General features: G+C 48.5%; 1 protein-coding gene across 1 annotated transcript in view; it reads left to right on the top strand.

Moving 5' to 3' along the window:
• The first annotated feature begins 654 nt into the window (after nt 1-654).
• Nucleotides 655-17,890, top strand: part of LOC135896573 (putative sodium-dependent multivitamin transporter) — a 51,883-nt gene continuing 34,647 nt past the window's right edge. Inside the window, exons 1-7 of the mRNA XM_070525854.1 lie at nt 655-753; nt 9,308-9,582; nt 10,361-10,426; nt 11,075-11,126; nt 12,355-12,422; nt 13,393-13,550; nt 14,212-14,352. Coding sequence (XP_070381955.1) covers nt 684-753; nt 9,308-9,582; nt 10,361-10,426; nt 11,075-11,126; nt 12,355-12,422; nt 13,393-13,550; nt 14,212-14,352 — 830 coding nt within the window. The 5' untranslated portion in view covers nt 655-683. The remainder of the gene's footprint in view (nt 754-9,307; nt 9,583-10,360; nt 10,427-11,074; nt 11,127-12,354; nt 12,423-13,392; nt 13,551-14,211; nt 14,353-17,890) is intronic.

The following is a 17,890-nucleotide window of genomic DNA, read 5'->3' on the forward strand; positions in this document are numbered from 1 at the left end:
ATCTTTGCAGCGCAAAAAAAGAACTCGTAAATGAAAGAATACAGAGAGGACTGAGAGGAAAGGACCGACGAGAAGTTTGTCTGAAGTACGGTACACAAGCAATACAAGACATATTTGAATGAACGGGACGCGGGAAAACAGAACAAGTATTAACGTCATAGTATAATGAAGGCGGTTCGGGCCGCTGGCTGGTGCGACGCCGAGGACTGGCGCGACCGACCGTCGACACCAGGAACGCCCGCTCAGGGCGGTCACGACCGCAGACGATGCGTCAAATTCCAAGCTGCGATCCAGCCGCGAACGGGTATACTGCGAACGTACTCGTGAACCGCAACATGCCGGCGCGAGTCGCATGTACGTAGCTTCTCCAGCACTGTCCAGCTTTAGCGCGAGGCGGCACAAACGCACTACAGCTACAGCACACTGTACTACAGCGTCATCGCGCCTGCAGAGTCGGCAGCACTTATCTGTAAGCGCTGCGAAAACTACAACCCATATAGAGCGCGCACCTGTGACGAGTTTTCCTCGTTTTGTTATTCGCGCACCGCCGTGCACGGGTACGCATACGCGGTCGCCACAGAGTGGCGCTACAGTTTGCGACGCCAGCATTCAACTCTTGCCACGGCTTTTATTTTCCGTCAGACGAGTGTTTCCGTTGTGCTATGGTATAGCAACGTTCCGCGATGGATGCTACGGGCTCCTCAGCTTCCTGGGACTACGCCCTTTTCGTCGTCCTGACGCTGCTCAGCCTGGGTGAGCGGCAAACGTTACCCCTCATTGCAAGCGCGCGGCGGTGACTTTAATGCATCCTAGATTTCTACTGTACAGTGCCCAGAGGACTCGGGAGTACTTTATTCGAAACAATAATGGACAGTATAGAGAAACGCCTCCTATAACTAGAGATGAGGTCAGAAGGGCCTTGAAAGGCATGAAACGGGGAAAAGCGGCAGGAGAGGATGGGATAACAGTCGATTTAATCAAAGATGGAGGAGACATAATGCTTGGAAAACTGGCGGCTCTCTTTATGAAGTGTCTATCGACTGCGAGCGTCCCAGAAAACTGGAAGAATGCCAACATTGTACTAATCCGCAAAAAAGCGAGACGTTAAAGAATTGAAAAATTATAGGCCCGTTAGCTTACTCCCAGTATTATATAAAATATTTATACAAAAATGATCTCTAATAGAATAAGGGCAACACTGGACTTTAGTCAACCAAGTGAACAGGCTGGCTTCAGGAAGGGATACGCTACAATGGATCGCATCCATGTCATTAATCAGGTTATCGAGAAATCCGCAGAATACAAGCCTCTCTATATGGCTTTCATAGATTACGAAAAAGCACTTGATTCAGTAGAGATACCAGCAGTCATAGAGGCATTGCGTAATCAAGGAGTACAGACCGCTTACGTAAATACCGTGGAAAATATCTACTGAGATTCCACAGCCACCTTCATTCTACACAAGTAGGAAGATACCTATGGAGAAAGGGGACAGACAAGGAGACCCAATCTCTCCAATGTTATTCACTGCGTGCTTGGAAGAAGTGTTCAAGCTATTAAACTGGGAAGGTTTAGGAGTAAGGATCGACGGCGAATACCGCAACAACCTTCTGTTTGCCGATGACATTTTTATACTCAGCAACACTGCAGATGAGTTAAAACAAATGATTGAGGACCTTAACAGGGAGAGTGTAAGAGTTGGGCTGAAGATTAACATGCAGAAGATAAAGATAATGATAAATAACCGGGCAAGGGAACAAGAGTACAAGATCGCAAGTCAGCCTCTACAGTTTGTGAAGGAGTACGTTTACCTAGGTCTACTAATCACATGCAACCCTTACCATGAGAAGGAATTCTCAGAAGAATAAAAATGGGTTGGATCGCGTACGACAGACATCGTGTGCTCCTGTTTGGGAGCTTACCGTTATCATTGAAAAGTAAGGTATACAATCAGTACATTTTACCAGTGCTGACATATGGGGCAGAGACTTGGAGACTGACAAAGAAGCTTGAGAACAAGTTAAGAACCACGCAAAGAGCGATGGAACCAAGAATGCTAGGCATAACGTTAAGAGACAGAAAGAGAACGGTTTGGATCAGAGAGCAAATGGGTATAGACGATTTTCTAATAGATATTAAGATACATATATGACGCTGGGCAGCTCATGTAATCCGCAGATTAGATAACCGTTGGACCATTAGGGTGACAGAATGGGTACCAAGAGAAGGGAAGCGCCGTAGAGGACGGCAGAAGACTAGGTAGTGCCACGAAATTAGGAAAGTTGCGGGTACTAGTTGGAATCGGTTGGCGCAGGACAGGGGTAATTGGAGATCGCAGGGAGAGGCCTTCGTCCTGCAGTGGACATAAAATAGGATGCTGCTGCTGCTGCTGCTGCTGCTGCTGCTGCTGCTGCTGCTGCTGCTGCTGCTGCTGCTGCTGCTGCTGCTGCTGCTGCTGCTGCTGATGATGATGATGATGATGATGATGATGATGATGTTTCTACTTCATTCTCAACGGTGGCCCGACACTGCAACTATGCGCCCGAGGGGGGGGCGAAGGGGGAGGAATGGGGGTGATGAGACTAGGATTGATCTAACTGGATTAGGGCACAGGCTCGCGTGAGCTGCGTGAGTCGTTGCGGCTTTTCTCGCCCTTGGTAAATCTATATTTCGTTCTCCGTTCAAAATGTCGTCGTACAGCGATGCTATTCAATATGTCAAAGAATCCTAACGGTCGTGCACGCGCACACCGCGTGCGCCGCTGAGTTCCTTGCAGAACCAGCAGGTGGCGCGCGGGGGACAGAAAGAAAAAGAACCAGAAAGCTCTCCTTCGCATGCATAGCGTTCGCCACAAGCGTTTCCCGGTAAACATTACGGCTGCTTAAGCTGCAGCTGCCGGGAAGCGGCTACTGTAGCATACGAAGCAGGGAGTGACGTAACTACACTTTCGCACGTATGAGAAGAACCCGCTTAGCAATTGGCTTGTGTTGTGACAGTGCTACGGGAAGGCCACGTACACTGAGGACTCCTGAACAGCAAAGTGCGTACGAGGCGCGGCAAAAATGGGTTAAGTGCATTTCTCTTCTCTCTTGTGCGCTCTGAAGGTGCACGAAGTAGCGACGCAAGCCAAGTCGCGGGCCGTTGAAACTTCTTAGGCTAATTACTAATTAGGTAAAGCAAGCAAGTGAATGTCGCCACGTGAGCAGTTTCAAGCTACGTCACAATGGGTAATCGTTATCGTTTAGAGCTTCGCTGCCCAACCACCTCCACAGCGTGCATTGGAGACCATGTTTTTTTTTTTCTTTTCTGTGCAATTGTTGTGTACGTGTACGCGTTTTCATGCATTGCGTTTCTGTGCGCCATGTGAACACGCGTGCCTGCGTCTGTATTTTTGTTTGCGTTTGTCAGGCGTGTGCGCATTGAACTTCGCTGGCGCCTGTGCGGTGAAATAGCACTGACATTGTCGATGAGATTCACGTAATTACTTTTCTTTTTTCTTATGTTCTAACGCATGGTGGCCCTAGCTTACAGCTTAAGCCTGTTTCACATGGTGCGACCTAACGCTGCGTTTCTCGCAGCTACGATTTTAGCAAATGCGAACTTCGCATTGAAGTTTCACATGCACCGAGCGCGGCAGCTGAGAATTTCCCATGTGCGAGCGCCGAGCGGAGGTATAAATAAAAACAAGGTAAAAAATGCTTTCTTGAAAGTTGCTTTCTTTGTGTGTGTGTTTGTGTGCGTGTGTGTGTGTGTGTGTGTGTGTGTGCGTGTGCGTGCGTGCGTGTGCGTGCGTGTGTGTGTGTGTGTGTGTGTGTGTGTGTGTGTGTGTGTGTGTGTGTGTGTGTGTGTGTGTGTGTGTGTGTGTGTGTGTGTGTGTGTTCTTTACTTTATCAAGACAAACATTAAATAGGCAGGCCACAGTGACCTGTCTTAAGACCCGCGTTGTGATTGGTTCCGCGTATTCGACGCATTTGCATTTTCGCAGAGAAGTTCAGCATGCCGAACAACAAAAAACTTCGCACGCACGAAGGGGCCGATGGCCCATTTTCCGCACCTGCGAGTTCGCAAGTACGAAGAACGCAAGCAAATTTACAGCAGGTGTAAAAGCATTTGCACATTTACCTACGGAGCGACTAAACGCTGCAGCATCCTTGATTCGAGCAACAGCTCTGGGATTGCGCCGTCCGCCTATCCATGACTTTCTTATCTCTATGTGTGTTTGCATCCCTTCATTCTATTTCTTTTACTGCGACAGCTGTTAAAAGTTCGCAAACAGCTTTGCCGTGACGCATACCGTTACGCAATTGCGGCCCCATCAAGTAGCTGTCGTTAACATGTCGTAAGGCCACCTCGTCAGCTTCACTTTCAATATGGCAAATAAAATATGTTGCAGTTTCACTCGAAAGGCGAAGCATCGATTGCGATAGCAGAGAGAGAGACAAAGCGGTTAACCTCTCTCTGGAAGAGGAAGTTAACCAGAGATTAACTCCGCTTGGGTGTACCCTGTATCGGGGGAGGGGGATAGCGATGGCGATAGATGAGCGAAACAGAATGCGAAAACACACGTACGAAACAGAACTGTTTCTGTAGGCGCTTTCACGCAGTCTGCCAAGGCGTTACATTGTTTTAAAATGTGTCAACGTCCCACTAATGCATTCTACGTCCCACAGCGTACAGTCACAGTTTGTCACGAAGTCCAGTGTCTTTTAAATGAAGAAGCAGTGCCTTCATAGCGGTTCGCGCTGACGTTTGTGTACGCCAGTTTCCAAAAATGTTGTCTTCCGTTAGTGAGCGCTTGTCCGGTTGGTCTATAGCGTCGCTAAGAGGGCTGCGTTTTGGGGGGTTGAAACGAGGGCGCTCGCAAAGAAGGTGCGAGATTGTTTCGCAGCACCCGCAGAAGTCACAAAGTGGGCTACTAGTCATTCCGACAAGAAAGGAGCACGCATTTGGAAATGCTACTCCGAACCACAGACGGACCAGAAGGGTGCAGTCACGTAGTGGAAGGTCGGACGTAATACGGAGCTGTAAATTAGGGTCCAGGGTACGAAGGCGTGCAACTATCGGAAATAAAAATAGTACGTTTACCGGCTGCATGAACTGCTCCAAACATTCGCTTACTGTCTATATAAACAAGCATGGCGCTCCGCGCGTAGAGAAAAATGAACATTTCTCACTCGATAACAGCGGAAAACTCGTCAGAAAGCAGGCGCGAGGACGAGCAGCAGCAACGAGCAGAATGCCCTCTGTGCTGCTTGTCGCTTCAACGCGAACTATGCGGCGGGAAGAGCGCAAACGAAACCATCAGCCCTCGGCGCGCCTAGACTTCGTACCCATCGCAAATTACTTTCAAGATATGGTCTGCGCGGCGGGCTCAGCCACGCCATAGAGAACCGCGGCCGAAGTTTAAACCTCCCTCCCCTCCCAGCGCCCCCTCTCGACTTCACGTGCGATGGAAGACGGCGCGCTTACTCCCCGCTCTCCTCCCTTGCGCACGCAAGGTGATAATGAATAATAGACCATACATCTCAGGCCCACCCTCGCCAGCTTTCGCTCGCAGCTACAGCATACAGCGCGCGGCCGCCATCTTATCGCACTTGGACTCTAGGCGGAACATCAGGTCAACGCCGACGACGACTGCGCAAATCCGTCTGGACTGCCCATATAATTGCTTTCGCAATGAAACAACCGCCACTGAGAACGGAAGTCATATCCTGCGGCAACCTTCATCTGTGATGATGATGATGATGAAAAACGTTTATTTGCTCTATTTTGGAGTGATTTTTGCGGCGTCAGATGGAGTCTTCCATCTTCTCTCCAGGGTCGGTTCCCCTAGTCCAGGGCTCCGCTGAGGGTAGCTGCCCTGCGTGCACGCCTTGCTAGTCCTTGTTGGACTTTCAGGATGTCGCTGGATAGCACACTCTCCCACTGTTCCGCACTCGGGTTTTTTATTACGGCTAGCCCTTCTGTTTTCTGGCAAGCCCATGTGGTGTGGTATAGGGTTGGTTTGTCTCCACACCATGGGCGCTTGCTCTCGTACTGCGTGGGGTAGATCTTGTTTAGCATGTTTAGGCACGGGAATGTTCCCGTTTGTAGCTGTCACCATGCTACGGCGTCTTCTCTGTTTAGTTGTTTGTGAGGGGGCGGGTATTTTCGTCTGATGCCTCTGCAGTAGTTTAATATCTCTGAATAGCTTTGGGCTACCGGCTCGGGTTCCTCAGCGGGGTCGGGAATGTTGGATGCTCGGTTTGTTGCGTGCCCTCGAGCTATCCTATCGGCCTCCTGATTTCCCGTAATGTCGGTATGTCCCGGCACCCAAACTATCGTGTGTTTGGCCTGGTTGTTGACGGTTTTGCCACTCGAGCGGAGGATGCGGAGCGCGCTGTGGCTGATTCTGCCGTTTAGGTAGTTGCGGCATGCTGCTTGTGAATCTGTGAGCATGGTTAAGGACCTGTTGGATCGGTAGCCCTCCGCTGCCGCTAGAGCCACGGCTGCCTCTTCGGCCTAAACTACCGTACAGTTCCGAATTGATGCGCTGGTGATTTCTTTTAGGTCCGAGTTGATCACCGTTGCGACTTTGCTTTTCTTGTGGTTTTTGTCCCGAGTGTAGGTAGCGGCGTCTACGTACACTGTGTCATGTCTAGTTGCCAGTGTTCTTTGTACATACTCTGCTCTTGCTTGTCTTCGTGCCATGTGTAGGTTCGCGTTCATATTGCTGGGTATCGGTGCTACTTTGATGGTGTTTCTGTATTCGTCCGGTATCGTCTCCGTGCTTTGTGTCTCCTTTATGGTAGCTTCACCGCCGTATCTACTCAGGAGTCTTCTGCCCGTTGCCGATAGCCTTAGTCTTTGCATTTGCGCGATTATCTGCGCTTCTTGGAGCTCCTCGAGACTGTTGTGTAGCCCCAGGGCCAGGAGTTTGTCGGTCGATGTTGATTGCGGTAGGTGGAGCGCCGTCTTGAGGGCTTTCCTCAGGATTGCGTCCGCTTGTTGCATTTCGTGCTTCGTACAGTGGTAGTACGGGAGGCTGTACGTCACTCTACTGACCACCAGGCTTCTGACCAGTTTGAGTGTGTCTGCTTCGTTCATGCCGTGTCTTTTCCGCGAGACCCGCGTTATCATGCGGGCCACTTGGTTGGCTGCAGTTTTAAGTAGTGTTAGGGTGTGGGTACATCGTTGGTTCGATTGTATCCACATTCCTAATATCCTGATGAGCGTCTTCTCCGGGATTACCTGTCCTTCGAGGTGGATGTTCAACTTCATGTTTACTTCCTCTGGGACGGTGCGATTCTTCTTGCCTCGCCATACTCTTAGGAGCTCGGACTTCTCCGTTGAGCAGGCTAGACCTCTTGCCTTGACATATTTCTCTACGCATGTCGCAGCTTCTTGTAATCGTTCTTCCTTTTCCCTGAGTGAGCCTTTGGTGACCCATACAGTGATATCGTCGGCGTGCATGGCGTGGCGTACGCCGTCGATTTGGTCTAGTTGTTGGGCCAATCCAATCATAGCAACATTGAACAGGATGGGTGAGATGACCGATCCCTGCGGTGTGCCTTTGTTTGGGGTGTTGAACTTTTCGGATCTCAGCTCGCCCAGGCCGATTGTTGCTGTTCTGTTGGACAAAAATGCCTTGACGTAGCTGTGTATTTTCATGCCGCAATTTAGGTTGTCTAGTCCTGTCAGGATGGCTTCGTGGCTTACGTTGTCAAAGGCGCCTTTGACGTCCAGTGCCATGATGATGTGCTCTCCGTTGAGCGGGATATTGCTCAGTACCTCTTCTCTGATTTGCAGCAGTACATCTTGGGTCGAGAGCCTGGCTCTGAAACCAAACATGCTGTGGGGGTACAGCTCGTTTTCTTCCATATGATTTTGTAGCCTCCTCATAACCACTCTCTCATAGATCTTGCCTAGGCATGATGTAAGAGAGATTGGTCTGAGGTTTTCCACTTGAAGTTTCTTGCCTGGTTTCGGGATCATGATGACTTCCGCGTGTTTCCATTCTTCTGGTACTGTTCCCGCTTGCCAGTGTCCATTGAGATATTCGGTTAGCTTTTCGACTAGCTCGTCTCCGAGGTTGCGGATGAGCGCGTTTTTGATCTTGTCCGCACCTGCGGCTGTGTTCTTTGTTGCGCTTCTTATCGCCGCGTACACCTCTTCCCGGGTGATGGGTCTATCCAGCCTTCCATTTTCTTCTCCTTTGTAGCGCTCTGTATAGGCTGCTGGGTCGCTGTCGCCGTAGCACTTTTTGCGTACTTTGTCCAATAGTTCCGAATCTGTTCCCTCGTACTGGTGCACCAGTCGGTACATGACTTTATTGTTTTCGGTCTTTGATTTTGCCGGATCTAGGAGTGCCTTCAGTACACGCCATGTTTTTGCAGTGCTCAAGGTTCCGTTCAGAGAGTCACTAAATTGTTGCCAATTTTGCTTCGCTAGCTGCGCCGCGTATTCTTCTGCTTTTTTCGTGATTTCCGCGATCTTTAGCTTGAGCTTTCTGTTGTATTTCTGTCTTTTCCACCTTTTTGTGAGCCCCCTTCTGGCTTCCCATAGTCTGAGAAGTCTAGAGTCCACGTCCGGCGTCTGCGGCGTACACTCAATTTCTTTGGTGAATTTGCGTTGTGTTTCTTTGAGCATGTTCCCCCAGTCTGTTATAGATTCGATGCTTTTTATTGTATCGCCACATGCTTCTCTGAACGCTTTCCAGTCCGTTATGTTTGCTTTCCCTATTTGTCGTCTAATTTTGTCTGCTATTGTGATTTGCGTCTTGAGGATATAGTGGTCGCTACCTAGGTTTTCCATTAGGTTGTCCCACTCCGCTTGCCTAGTTCTTTTGACGAACGTGAGATCGGGGCACGTGTCCTTGTTCACGCTTTTCCCGATCCTCGTAGGGGTATCGACTTCCGTGATGAGTTCACACTCGATATTGTCAGCTGCTTCGGTTACCGCTGTGAGCTGTTACCATCTGTTACCATCTGTTACCGCTGTTACCATCTGTGAGCCGAACGCACTGCGCTGTCTGTGCTGCATTCTTGTCGCTTGGCAATCTCTGCGAGGTATTGCGCCCCACGCAGACTCCGAGAGTGGTGGTGTCGATGCGGGTTTCTCTGAGGCCACAGGTGAGCGGACAACGCTGTGGCAACGTTGGGCGCGCCTCAAGAAAAAAAAAAAAGGGGGGGGGGGCGAGTCGTTTTTGAGAAGGTGGGGCTGCGTTAGCTGCGAGCGCGTGTTTATGTCGTTGCAAATACTAAGTGCGCAATCACCTGCTCTGCTTGAACTCTTCCTGCGTCCACGCGCTTTCGATCCGTCCTCGCAGGAACCGGCCTCTACCTGTCGCTGCGCAGGCGAGGTCGGCTGAGGACCAAGGACGAGGCCTTCTTGGGCAGTCGCAGCATACACGCGCTTCCCCTGGCCGTCTCCATGGTGGCGTCCAACGTGACCGCGGTGGGCATGGTGGCGTTCGTGGCCCACTACTACGTGCACGGCTTCCACACCATGTGGCACATACCCACCTTCGTGCCGCTAGAGGCCGTCATCGTCTACCTCTTCCTGCCCGTCATGTACGAGCTCAAGATCACCTCCGTCTTCGAGGTGAGGCCGCGCGCCACTATGTTAAAGGAGGTGATATAAGGCCAAGCATCGAACAAGCAAGTACGTACAGAGCAAGGAACGAGACAGAACTTTATCCTGTATTCGTGTGCCCGCGCTTTACGTATCCGCAATGTCACACACACACCAGCCCGAAGAAACGTATTCGCTGAATAAGACGAGTAGATGGCGCTTTCGGAACTGTCACCGCCGTTCGCACTGGTGACAAATAATGGGAGCATCAGCGGATAGAATGTAGGCCCCATGTCGGTATTGTTTGCACGTTGCGTTGTCCATTTTAGTGATGAGCATCGCTCTGTAATCGCTGATACATGACTTATGAAAAATAAGAGCACCGAGGTACTCGTTCAAGAGGAAACGATGAGCGTCGTCAAAATCACTTATCTATGTGAAAAGAGAAAGATGCCCCCAAAAAAGGTTGATTCAAAGGTTCATTTCGATGATGTTCACAACGCACCAGGTCAAGGCACAGATACTTTGCAATTGTATCATATGATACAATATACTCGGGCAACAATTATTGGAGATACATATACAAGATATGCGTGTCATGTCCCACACATTTGCATGGGGCAAGAAGTGCACGTGACCACATTTCGAGGTGGCTGTAGCATCGTTTAATACGAGCGAATCTGCACAATAAATTGGAAGCGCTTCTTCAATCCAATACACAAATGTTGCATTCATTTGCTATGCCTAACCATGCAATCAGTTCAGTTTGTTTGTTTCCTTGTTTGTTTGTTTTTCATGGGCAACGCAGTACCTTCCGATGCGCTATGGAAACGGCGTGGGAGTGGCGTCGTCGGTAATATACTTCGTGCTGAGCGTAAGTGCACAACAGTGGTTCGAAGTAGATCACGCTGCGTTTTCGTAAGCGTGCGTGTGCGTGTGTGTGTGTGTGTGTGTGTGTGTGTGTGTGTGTGTGTGTGTGTGTGTGTGTGTGTGTTTGTGTGTGTGTGTGTGTGTGTGTGTGTGTGTGTGTGTGTGTGTGTGTGTGCGTGCGTGCGTGCGTGCGCGCGCGCGTGTTTGTGTGTGTCACAAGATCTGGCTTTCGTGTGCGCTTCTAAATCAAAACTGCACCGCGAGCTCTGAGCTTGCGCTGTAGCGTTCTGTCAGCACGAAAAAGAAAGAAAACAACATTTAACACACACACCCCACATACACACACAAAAAAGAAGGTATTGACTCTTGCGACCTTTTAGTGCAGTCTTATCACAGAAAATGGAGAATGTCCAGCTGCAATGCAAGCACAGCAACTTTTTGACTCATGACAACAGCACGGCATTTGGATCTGCCTTGTATTTACGAGCCAGGTTAAGGTGACTTGCCTAGCATTCACGGGCAAAGACAGTCACTTTACATCATCTGCCCCCCCCCACAGAACCCCACGTATGCATGTCACAGTTAGCGGTAGCCTCATTTATCTACAATTTGTAAATTATTCCATTTAATTTATTCCATTTCTACCTTACAGCAAAGTATAGGTGGTGCTGCTATCTACAGCGCCGCATTATCAATGGCTACAAGTGAGTGCAATATATTTCTACTGCATTGAGTAATAACTGAATGTACTTGTTGGTATAGCCTAACCATGTTGCAAAATTAAAGAAAGGACAGTTATGCCAACCAAGAAACGCCGTACGCAGAAATCAGTGGAGCGGCCATTATCGGCTGCCATTTTCTTCGCAAAGTCACTTAGTATAGCGGAGCGGACGCATGACGATCTGCAGCGCTGCATTGTGAATTGTGTTTATCCTTAAAGGGGTCCCGAACCACCTCTCGGGCTAAGTGAAAAAAAAAAGAAAAATAAAACTCCGCGGGTAGCATACGCTGCTGCGAACATCTCAGCCAAGTTTTGCAGTCGCCCGCGGAGCGTGGAGCTCGCAAGCGGAACGCGAAGAGTCACCTTTCTCTCACACGCTCTCTCCTTTTCAAACATAACCTTGCTCCTCACTCTTTCCCGGACGCTTTATTTCGTAACATAGCAGATTCCCATGCGCGGCTGCTATTGGAGAATGGCTGACGTCCATCGATAGGGGTGTTTGGATCAGTGCGCTTGTTCTTACAGTTACTGTGAACATTTATTGAATACGTTCGGGGCCCCCTATAAGCCTCGACATACCATTGCTAGAAGCAAATAACACGATGCCGTAATATAGTGCACAATGCTTGCGAAGAATCCGGTCATTTCTCGCTTGCCGCAACGGTTTAGTTTTCTCTTTTACATTTGTGCCGATTACCATTGCTCCGTTTATAAATATTTCAAGCTACCTTGTAGTTGGCGTCACCAGAAAATCCAAAATACCCGCAAAAGAGTTTAGTTAGTTATTAGTTAGTTAGTTAGTTAGTTAGTTAGTTAGTTAGTTAGTTAGTTAGTTAGTTAGTTAGTTAGTTAGTTAGTTAGTTAGTTAGTTAGTTAGTTAGTTAGTTAGTTAGTTAGTTAGTTAGTTAGTTAGTTAGTTAGTTAGTTAGTTAGTTAGTTAGTTAGTTAGTTGTTTCTTTATACTGCAACACACCAGAAATTACGACAAGGTGAACAAGGATACTGAATGGAAAGCTTTCAATGTTACACTGTAACGCAAGTCCTTTAATACTACAAAAAGTATTACAGGACTGTGGTATAACTTTAAGGACATCGATTTTACGTCGTATGTTCACCGTTATCTATAGGATATGATAACAAGCAGCAAATGAGGGCTAGCACTTGCGCAATCTATTGTGAACGTCACCGCCTAATCTGTCTCTTCATCGCAGTTTTTGAAATAACGCCAGCAGCGTCGAGCGTAATCCTCGGTGTCGCAGGGACTACGTATACAGCATTGGTGAGTTTGTACAGCGGCTACAAATACTCATCTATATTTCGAAACTTTCGAATGACGAATCGAATAGCCACTATACTACAAAATCCGAATGTCAATCGAATACTTCACGTCGCCGACTGAACACAATAAAACATGCCATCCACGTAGGATAATACGCACTAAAGCTCGTTAAGCTGCGTCGCACAGACAGCCAGACTTCGACTAAAAACGGCCACTCCAAATGAAATGTTTAGACACGGCACGGAGTTCGGCAGTGTGTGTTGTTGGGTACTGCTTATGGAGACAGTAACGGCCTACTGTCATAGGATTAAATACGAATACGTTCCATTGCAGCATACTGCGATGGAAGAACGGCACTATCTGTTCCTACAATTGGAACTCGAAAAAAAAAACTTTTTTTTTTTTGCAAACATCACGCATTTCTGATTTGTTCGCGAAGGTATACACCGATATCATTTGGCCAACAAGGCTGCCTCACTAAACATTATATGATAATGCATGACCGCGTATTCACCGCAGAGCCCCGAGTTTGCAAACGCTAATCTCAGTTGTTCGAAATGCTCCGTTTGTGCCTTTTTAGTAGAGCTAAGTTTACAGGTGTGTGCGAGTATTCGAAACTACCAAATAAGGACTCGAACAGTGCTTTATTCGATTCGGTCACTTCGAATCGAGTAGTCGCCATTCGGAAAAACCAATGTTTGTCGAACAGTTTTAGAATATTTTCAAAACGTCAACTGCGCGCCGTCAAACGTAAAATGGTGGAGAAAGTTACATAAGTTCAAAATTTAACACTGCCAGTACGGTATAGACATAAAACATGACAACTTGCGTAGTAAAGCAGGCTACGTCAATCATGTCGCCAGACTGATTGACATAGTTAACGCGGAGTTCGCGGAGTTAACGGCGGAGTTAACGACATCTCCAACCACTTGCAAAGCCGTCGCGAGTTGACATCTTTCCGCTGTTCCAGGGGGGCCTTCGAAGCGTCGTCTGGGCCGACGCCGTGCAGGCACTGATTATGACTGCCTCGCCCCTGATAATCATCTTCAAGATAATCTACGACGCGGCTCACGAAGCGGCGCCGCGGCGCCCTCTGGCGGACATGAACGCGACGGCATATTTCCTGCGGTGAGCCACCCTGCACGCTACAGGCATCCTACACCTAACTTAGTGCATGTGAAAGTGCGGTATAGACTCACGTTCTCTCTCTCTCTCTCTCTCTATTTCACTCCCCATTCCCCTCCCCACGTGTAGGGTAGCAAACTGGACTGTCTGGTTAACCTCCCTGCCTTTCCCTCTCTCTCTCTCTCTCTCTCTCTCTCACCCTACAAGCTGTTCTGAGCGGTAACCTTGCGCCCTCGTCTTGCGTGTGGCTGTATCCTATGTGGCCGGCCGCATAACTTAATCCGCATTACATAACTAGCCGTATTCGTTCATGTTCCAACCACACATAAGCCATACGAACATTCATTCGTATGGCTTCAACTGATTGATTGATTTCATTGACTTATTGATTAGTGGAGTGAAAGAGCGTTAAAGCATCTGCGAAGCAAGAACATCGTTATCTTGATATTCAATTAGAACGCGGCTCGATGCCCCCATACCGCTATAAACAGCCCAGCTTGAACATAAAACAAGCAGTGTAACTTCAGAACTGTGATCCACCTTTGAAGCGCAAAATCAAGACTTTCCAGAACCGTTTCCCTAATAACGCACTGAGCTGTAGAAAAACTCAGTCAGAACGTATTCAAAACGCCTAACTTGAATCGTGGTTCAAATTGTTCTTCAGGACAGACATCGACTTCACGACGGACGAAACCATCTGGGCCTCCTCGCTGGCAGCGTTTCCCAACCAGCTCATGCGGCTCGGCCTGGACCAAATGATCACGCAGAGGTTCCTGGCTGCGAGATCTCTCCGGGACGCAAGGATGTAAGCTCGCCGTGCGTCCCATGGCGCAAGCTTTCGTGCGAAATTCCGCGCCTTATGTTTAGGGAGTGCTGTTTAGGGAGTTTAGGGAGTGCAGTCAGTGCGAAATGTGTTTGCGCAATAACTTTTTGTGACAAGATTACTTTTTGTATGGACAAGATTACTCTTACGTGCATTGCGTCTACAGTGCGCATCCGCATATTGGACAACGTGTATATAGTATCTCATTGTACCATAACATAATCACCCGCCGCCTACCTTTCCCTGTATTTCCCACTTGCCCTTTCCCCAGTGAGGAGTACCAGGCTAGAGACACGCTCTCCAGGCCGACCTCTCCTCCTTTCTCTCCATTAAAATCTACTCCTTTAGCGCCTACAGAAAGGGCGCCACACGCCTTGCACCTTGGCTCGACCTTTCGTGTGATTGGACGATTCAACATTCCGGTCGAGTTCCAGTTCACTCGTGCCCTAATGAAGCGGTAAGAGTTGCGCTAGAAATCCGCGTGTCCTGCTTGCCCTACGAAGACGACAAAAAAAATATTCTGCAGGCTTCAATAATGCAGGAAAGGGACGCAGGGTCGTGCCTCACTTTATCTCCGCCATATTCCTGCGCTGTTCCCCTGCAACGACGAACCAGCAACAAGCCCAGATCCAAGCGCTGCAACACTTTAGGATTAGTCCGATTGTATGAACTCACTTACTGCGACAGACTATACGCGCTACGCATACAACTTTCTCCGCATTGTCATAGCTGATAAGAAGCTAGTAGCCGGTTTCCCCTGTGTTTACAGAGAAAGGAGTGTGGCATCTAGTTTATACTTAGACGAAAGAGGGGCCATATTCGCGTGATGCGCAGGTAAACAATAAAATGTGTATGTTCATTAGAGATGTTGCAGTATATTAGTTATGCAAGCCCTGTAGAACGTTAACTCTTTAATGACGAGTGTTGACTACAGGCAACAAGCCCGGACTGTTTTTAATGCGTGAGCATTCTTTGGCGAGTACCCCGGCAAAATATGTCCGTAACGCGAAAAGTGTTATCTTATCTGCAATGTAAATTCATAATTGGCGAAGTTAAGACATTTATACGTTATGATGTGTAAATGTATACGATCGGTAGCTTTAGAGTCGATAAGGAAAGAATGGAAATGAAAAAAAAAGAGAGAAAGGAGCTATAAAAAAGCTATAAACGAGAAAGAGCTATCGCTGTAAAAGAGGGCAATGACTTCACGGTACAGTGGGGAAGACGAGTGGGCACAAAGAAATACTGTTTACAGCACACAACAGATACATTGCAGGGCCGTCAGCTGCTCTTTCCCTGTGACATACTAGGCGTTTTTTTTTTCAATTAATCTCCCTGAACATTCCCCTAACGAATACCAGACTGAGGAAATACCTTAGGAAATGAGTTTTCCAATTTATTGCTACATAACTTCACAAAGTCAAACTAAAAAAAAAAACTAAAAACACTCGTTTTACGATTCCTCAAAACATACCGTGTTCACCTCCCTGTCGGCTTAAAGATGCGAAAGCGAAGTAATGAAGGTTTTCTAGATACTTCAAGGACAATCAGCTGTCATGTGCTCAGATAACACTGTCATTGTCAGATAATGTTGCCAAGTCGAGTGAGTAGTTTTGCCTTTTCACACCCACTGATATTTTTCTACGATTGTCTACGGAAAGTAAAGAAAAAAAAGAAAGAAACCGATGTCGTCGTCCTATAATGGTGATGCCTATATTCTGAGGAGCCTCATTTTTATATTACTGCAGGCCACTGGTTGAATCATTTCTTCCCACGTTACCATTTTGCTGGAGCCAAAACAAAAGGACATCAGCGCCTTCGCCGTCAAGGTGATTGTTAACCTTGAGCAGACATGCAGTAAAACGACTGCTGTCGCATGCTATCTTGTGCGCAAAAAAGAAAATGTGCCAAGAACCCCTACTTCATCACGGCCCCAGATGCAGCTGTCGTCGACTAGGACGTGTGAAAATGTCGAGTTGTCTTTGCCGGCGATTTAAGCGTGCGAAAAGTAGAACCGGTGATAGTACAGAGGGTAGGAGCAGGCGAGCGAGTGCATATTAGAGAGTTTTACATTAGGGGACGCAAGCCGCTCGTGTCCCCTAATCTAAAACACTCTATTAGCGCGCTTTCGGGAAAGCCGATTAGGGAGGTGATAGCGAAGGCCAAGGAACGCATGTGAAACACAGGGAGGCACCTAGTCGTGATAATGGGCGGAGTGATTGGCACACTGCAAGGACGAGGGGCAGGGATCGTGAAGCAAATAGCCAAAGGTGTCACCGACCTGGGGAATGCTTCAAAGGAAGTACAGCCTCCCTGATTTTTAATAATATAGCGCGAGCGTCGACTGAACTGCTTATAACAGCTTATAACGGCGATAAGCGTGCAACAAGGCGAGAGTTCGCGCACGAGCCTTGTTGCCTTGTTGCACTCGCCTTGTTGCACGCTCTTGTTGCACGCTTATCGCCGTTATAAAGCGCTCACCAGCAGTTCAGTCGACGCTCGCGCTATATTATTAAAAATCAGGGAGGCTGTACAAATCGCAGTGTGCACGGTGCCAGAGGTTGAAAGGAAGGTGTATGCCACTCAAAGGGCAGTGCTCGCAGCAAACCGGCCTATTTGGACGCCAGCTAAGACAACGAATCTTACGCTCACTGACGTCAACCGAGAAGTCCACTGCGCAGGCCGCGAAGGCGCTTTTGTGCGTGACCGGATACATTTTAGCGAAAGTGCAGCAACGCTGGTTGGATGTCGATTCGCGGCGCGGGCTGTAGCTTTTTGTGGGGGCGGGCCCCACGCAATAAAGAGAGAAGATTATTGAGTGTAGCGACGGACCAGCAAAGGGCAGAATTAGACCACGAGGTGTTAGGGAAAGACGCACAAAGGATAAGAATAGAGAAGGCAAAAAATCTGTTACGCATAAGCAAGCAGGAAAAATGGCTGCGAATTCAAACACAGCTGAATGACGAAGCGATTAGCGTGTATGCCTTGACCGAAATGTATCTACGCGATTTGGAGCAGCCACCTGTTATTTAGATTCGACCAGCCACCTGTTTTAGATTTGAAGAGGAACAGGCCGTCCCCGTAGGGCGTCCGGCGAGGACGCTTGATCAGCACCGAGTACAGATCCCTACGATCATCGAAGGCCTTTACGTGAATATCATCAGGTAGGGAGGACGTAAGAAGCTTGATCTCTTTCTTGACAACCTTGAAAAAGAACTTGGGATCGTTCGGCTGCAGTATGGAAAGCTTGTACTTGTGGCAGCCTGGCACTATGTCCATCATCAAGAACACTCCTTGATCTTTGCTATCCTGCCCGCCAGCGGGTTCACTAAAAACACCCGAGAGGCTTTCCTCGGATTCCTCCACTGCGGCTCCAACACTGGCTACGGCTTCCAGAGCTTCGTTCACTCTCTCGACATCCACGCCCAGCGCGGAGGCAGCGTCGCTGGCTGCAATCTCAACTTGCGCTGGCGTCACGCCAAATCGAACCACGTACGTCCTCGTGAGCCCTCGGCAGCCT

This window comes from Dermacentor albipictus, chromosome 9 (genome assembly GCF_038994185.2).
Source record: "Dermacentor albipictus isolate Rhodes 1998 colony chromosome 9, USDA_Dalb.pri_finalv2, whole genome shotgun sequence".
Lineage (NCBI taxonomy): Eukaryota > Metazoa > Arthropoda > Arachnida > Ixodida > Ixodidae > Dermacentor > Dermacentor albipictus.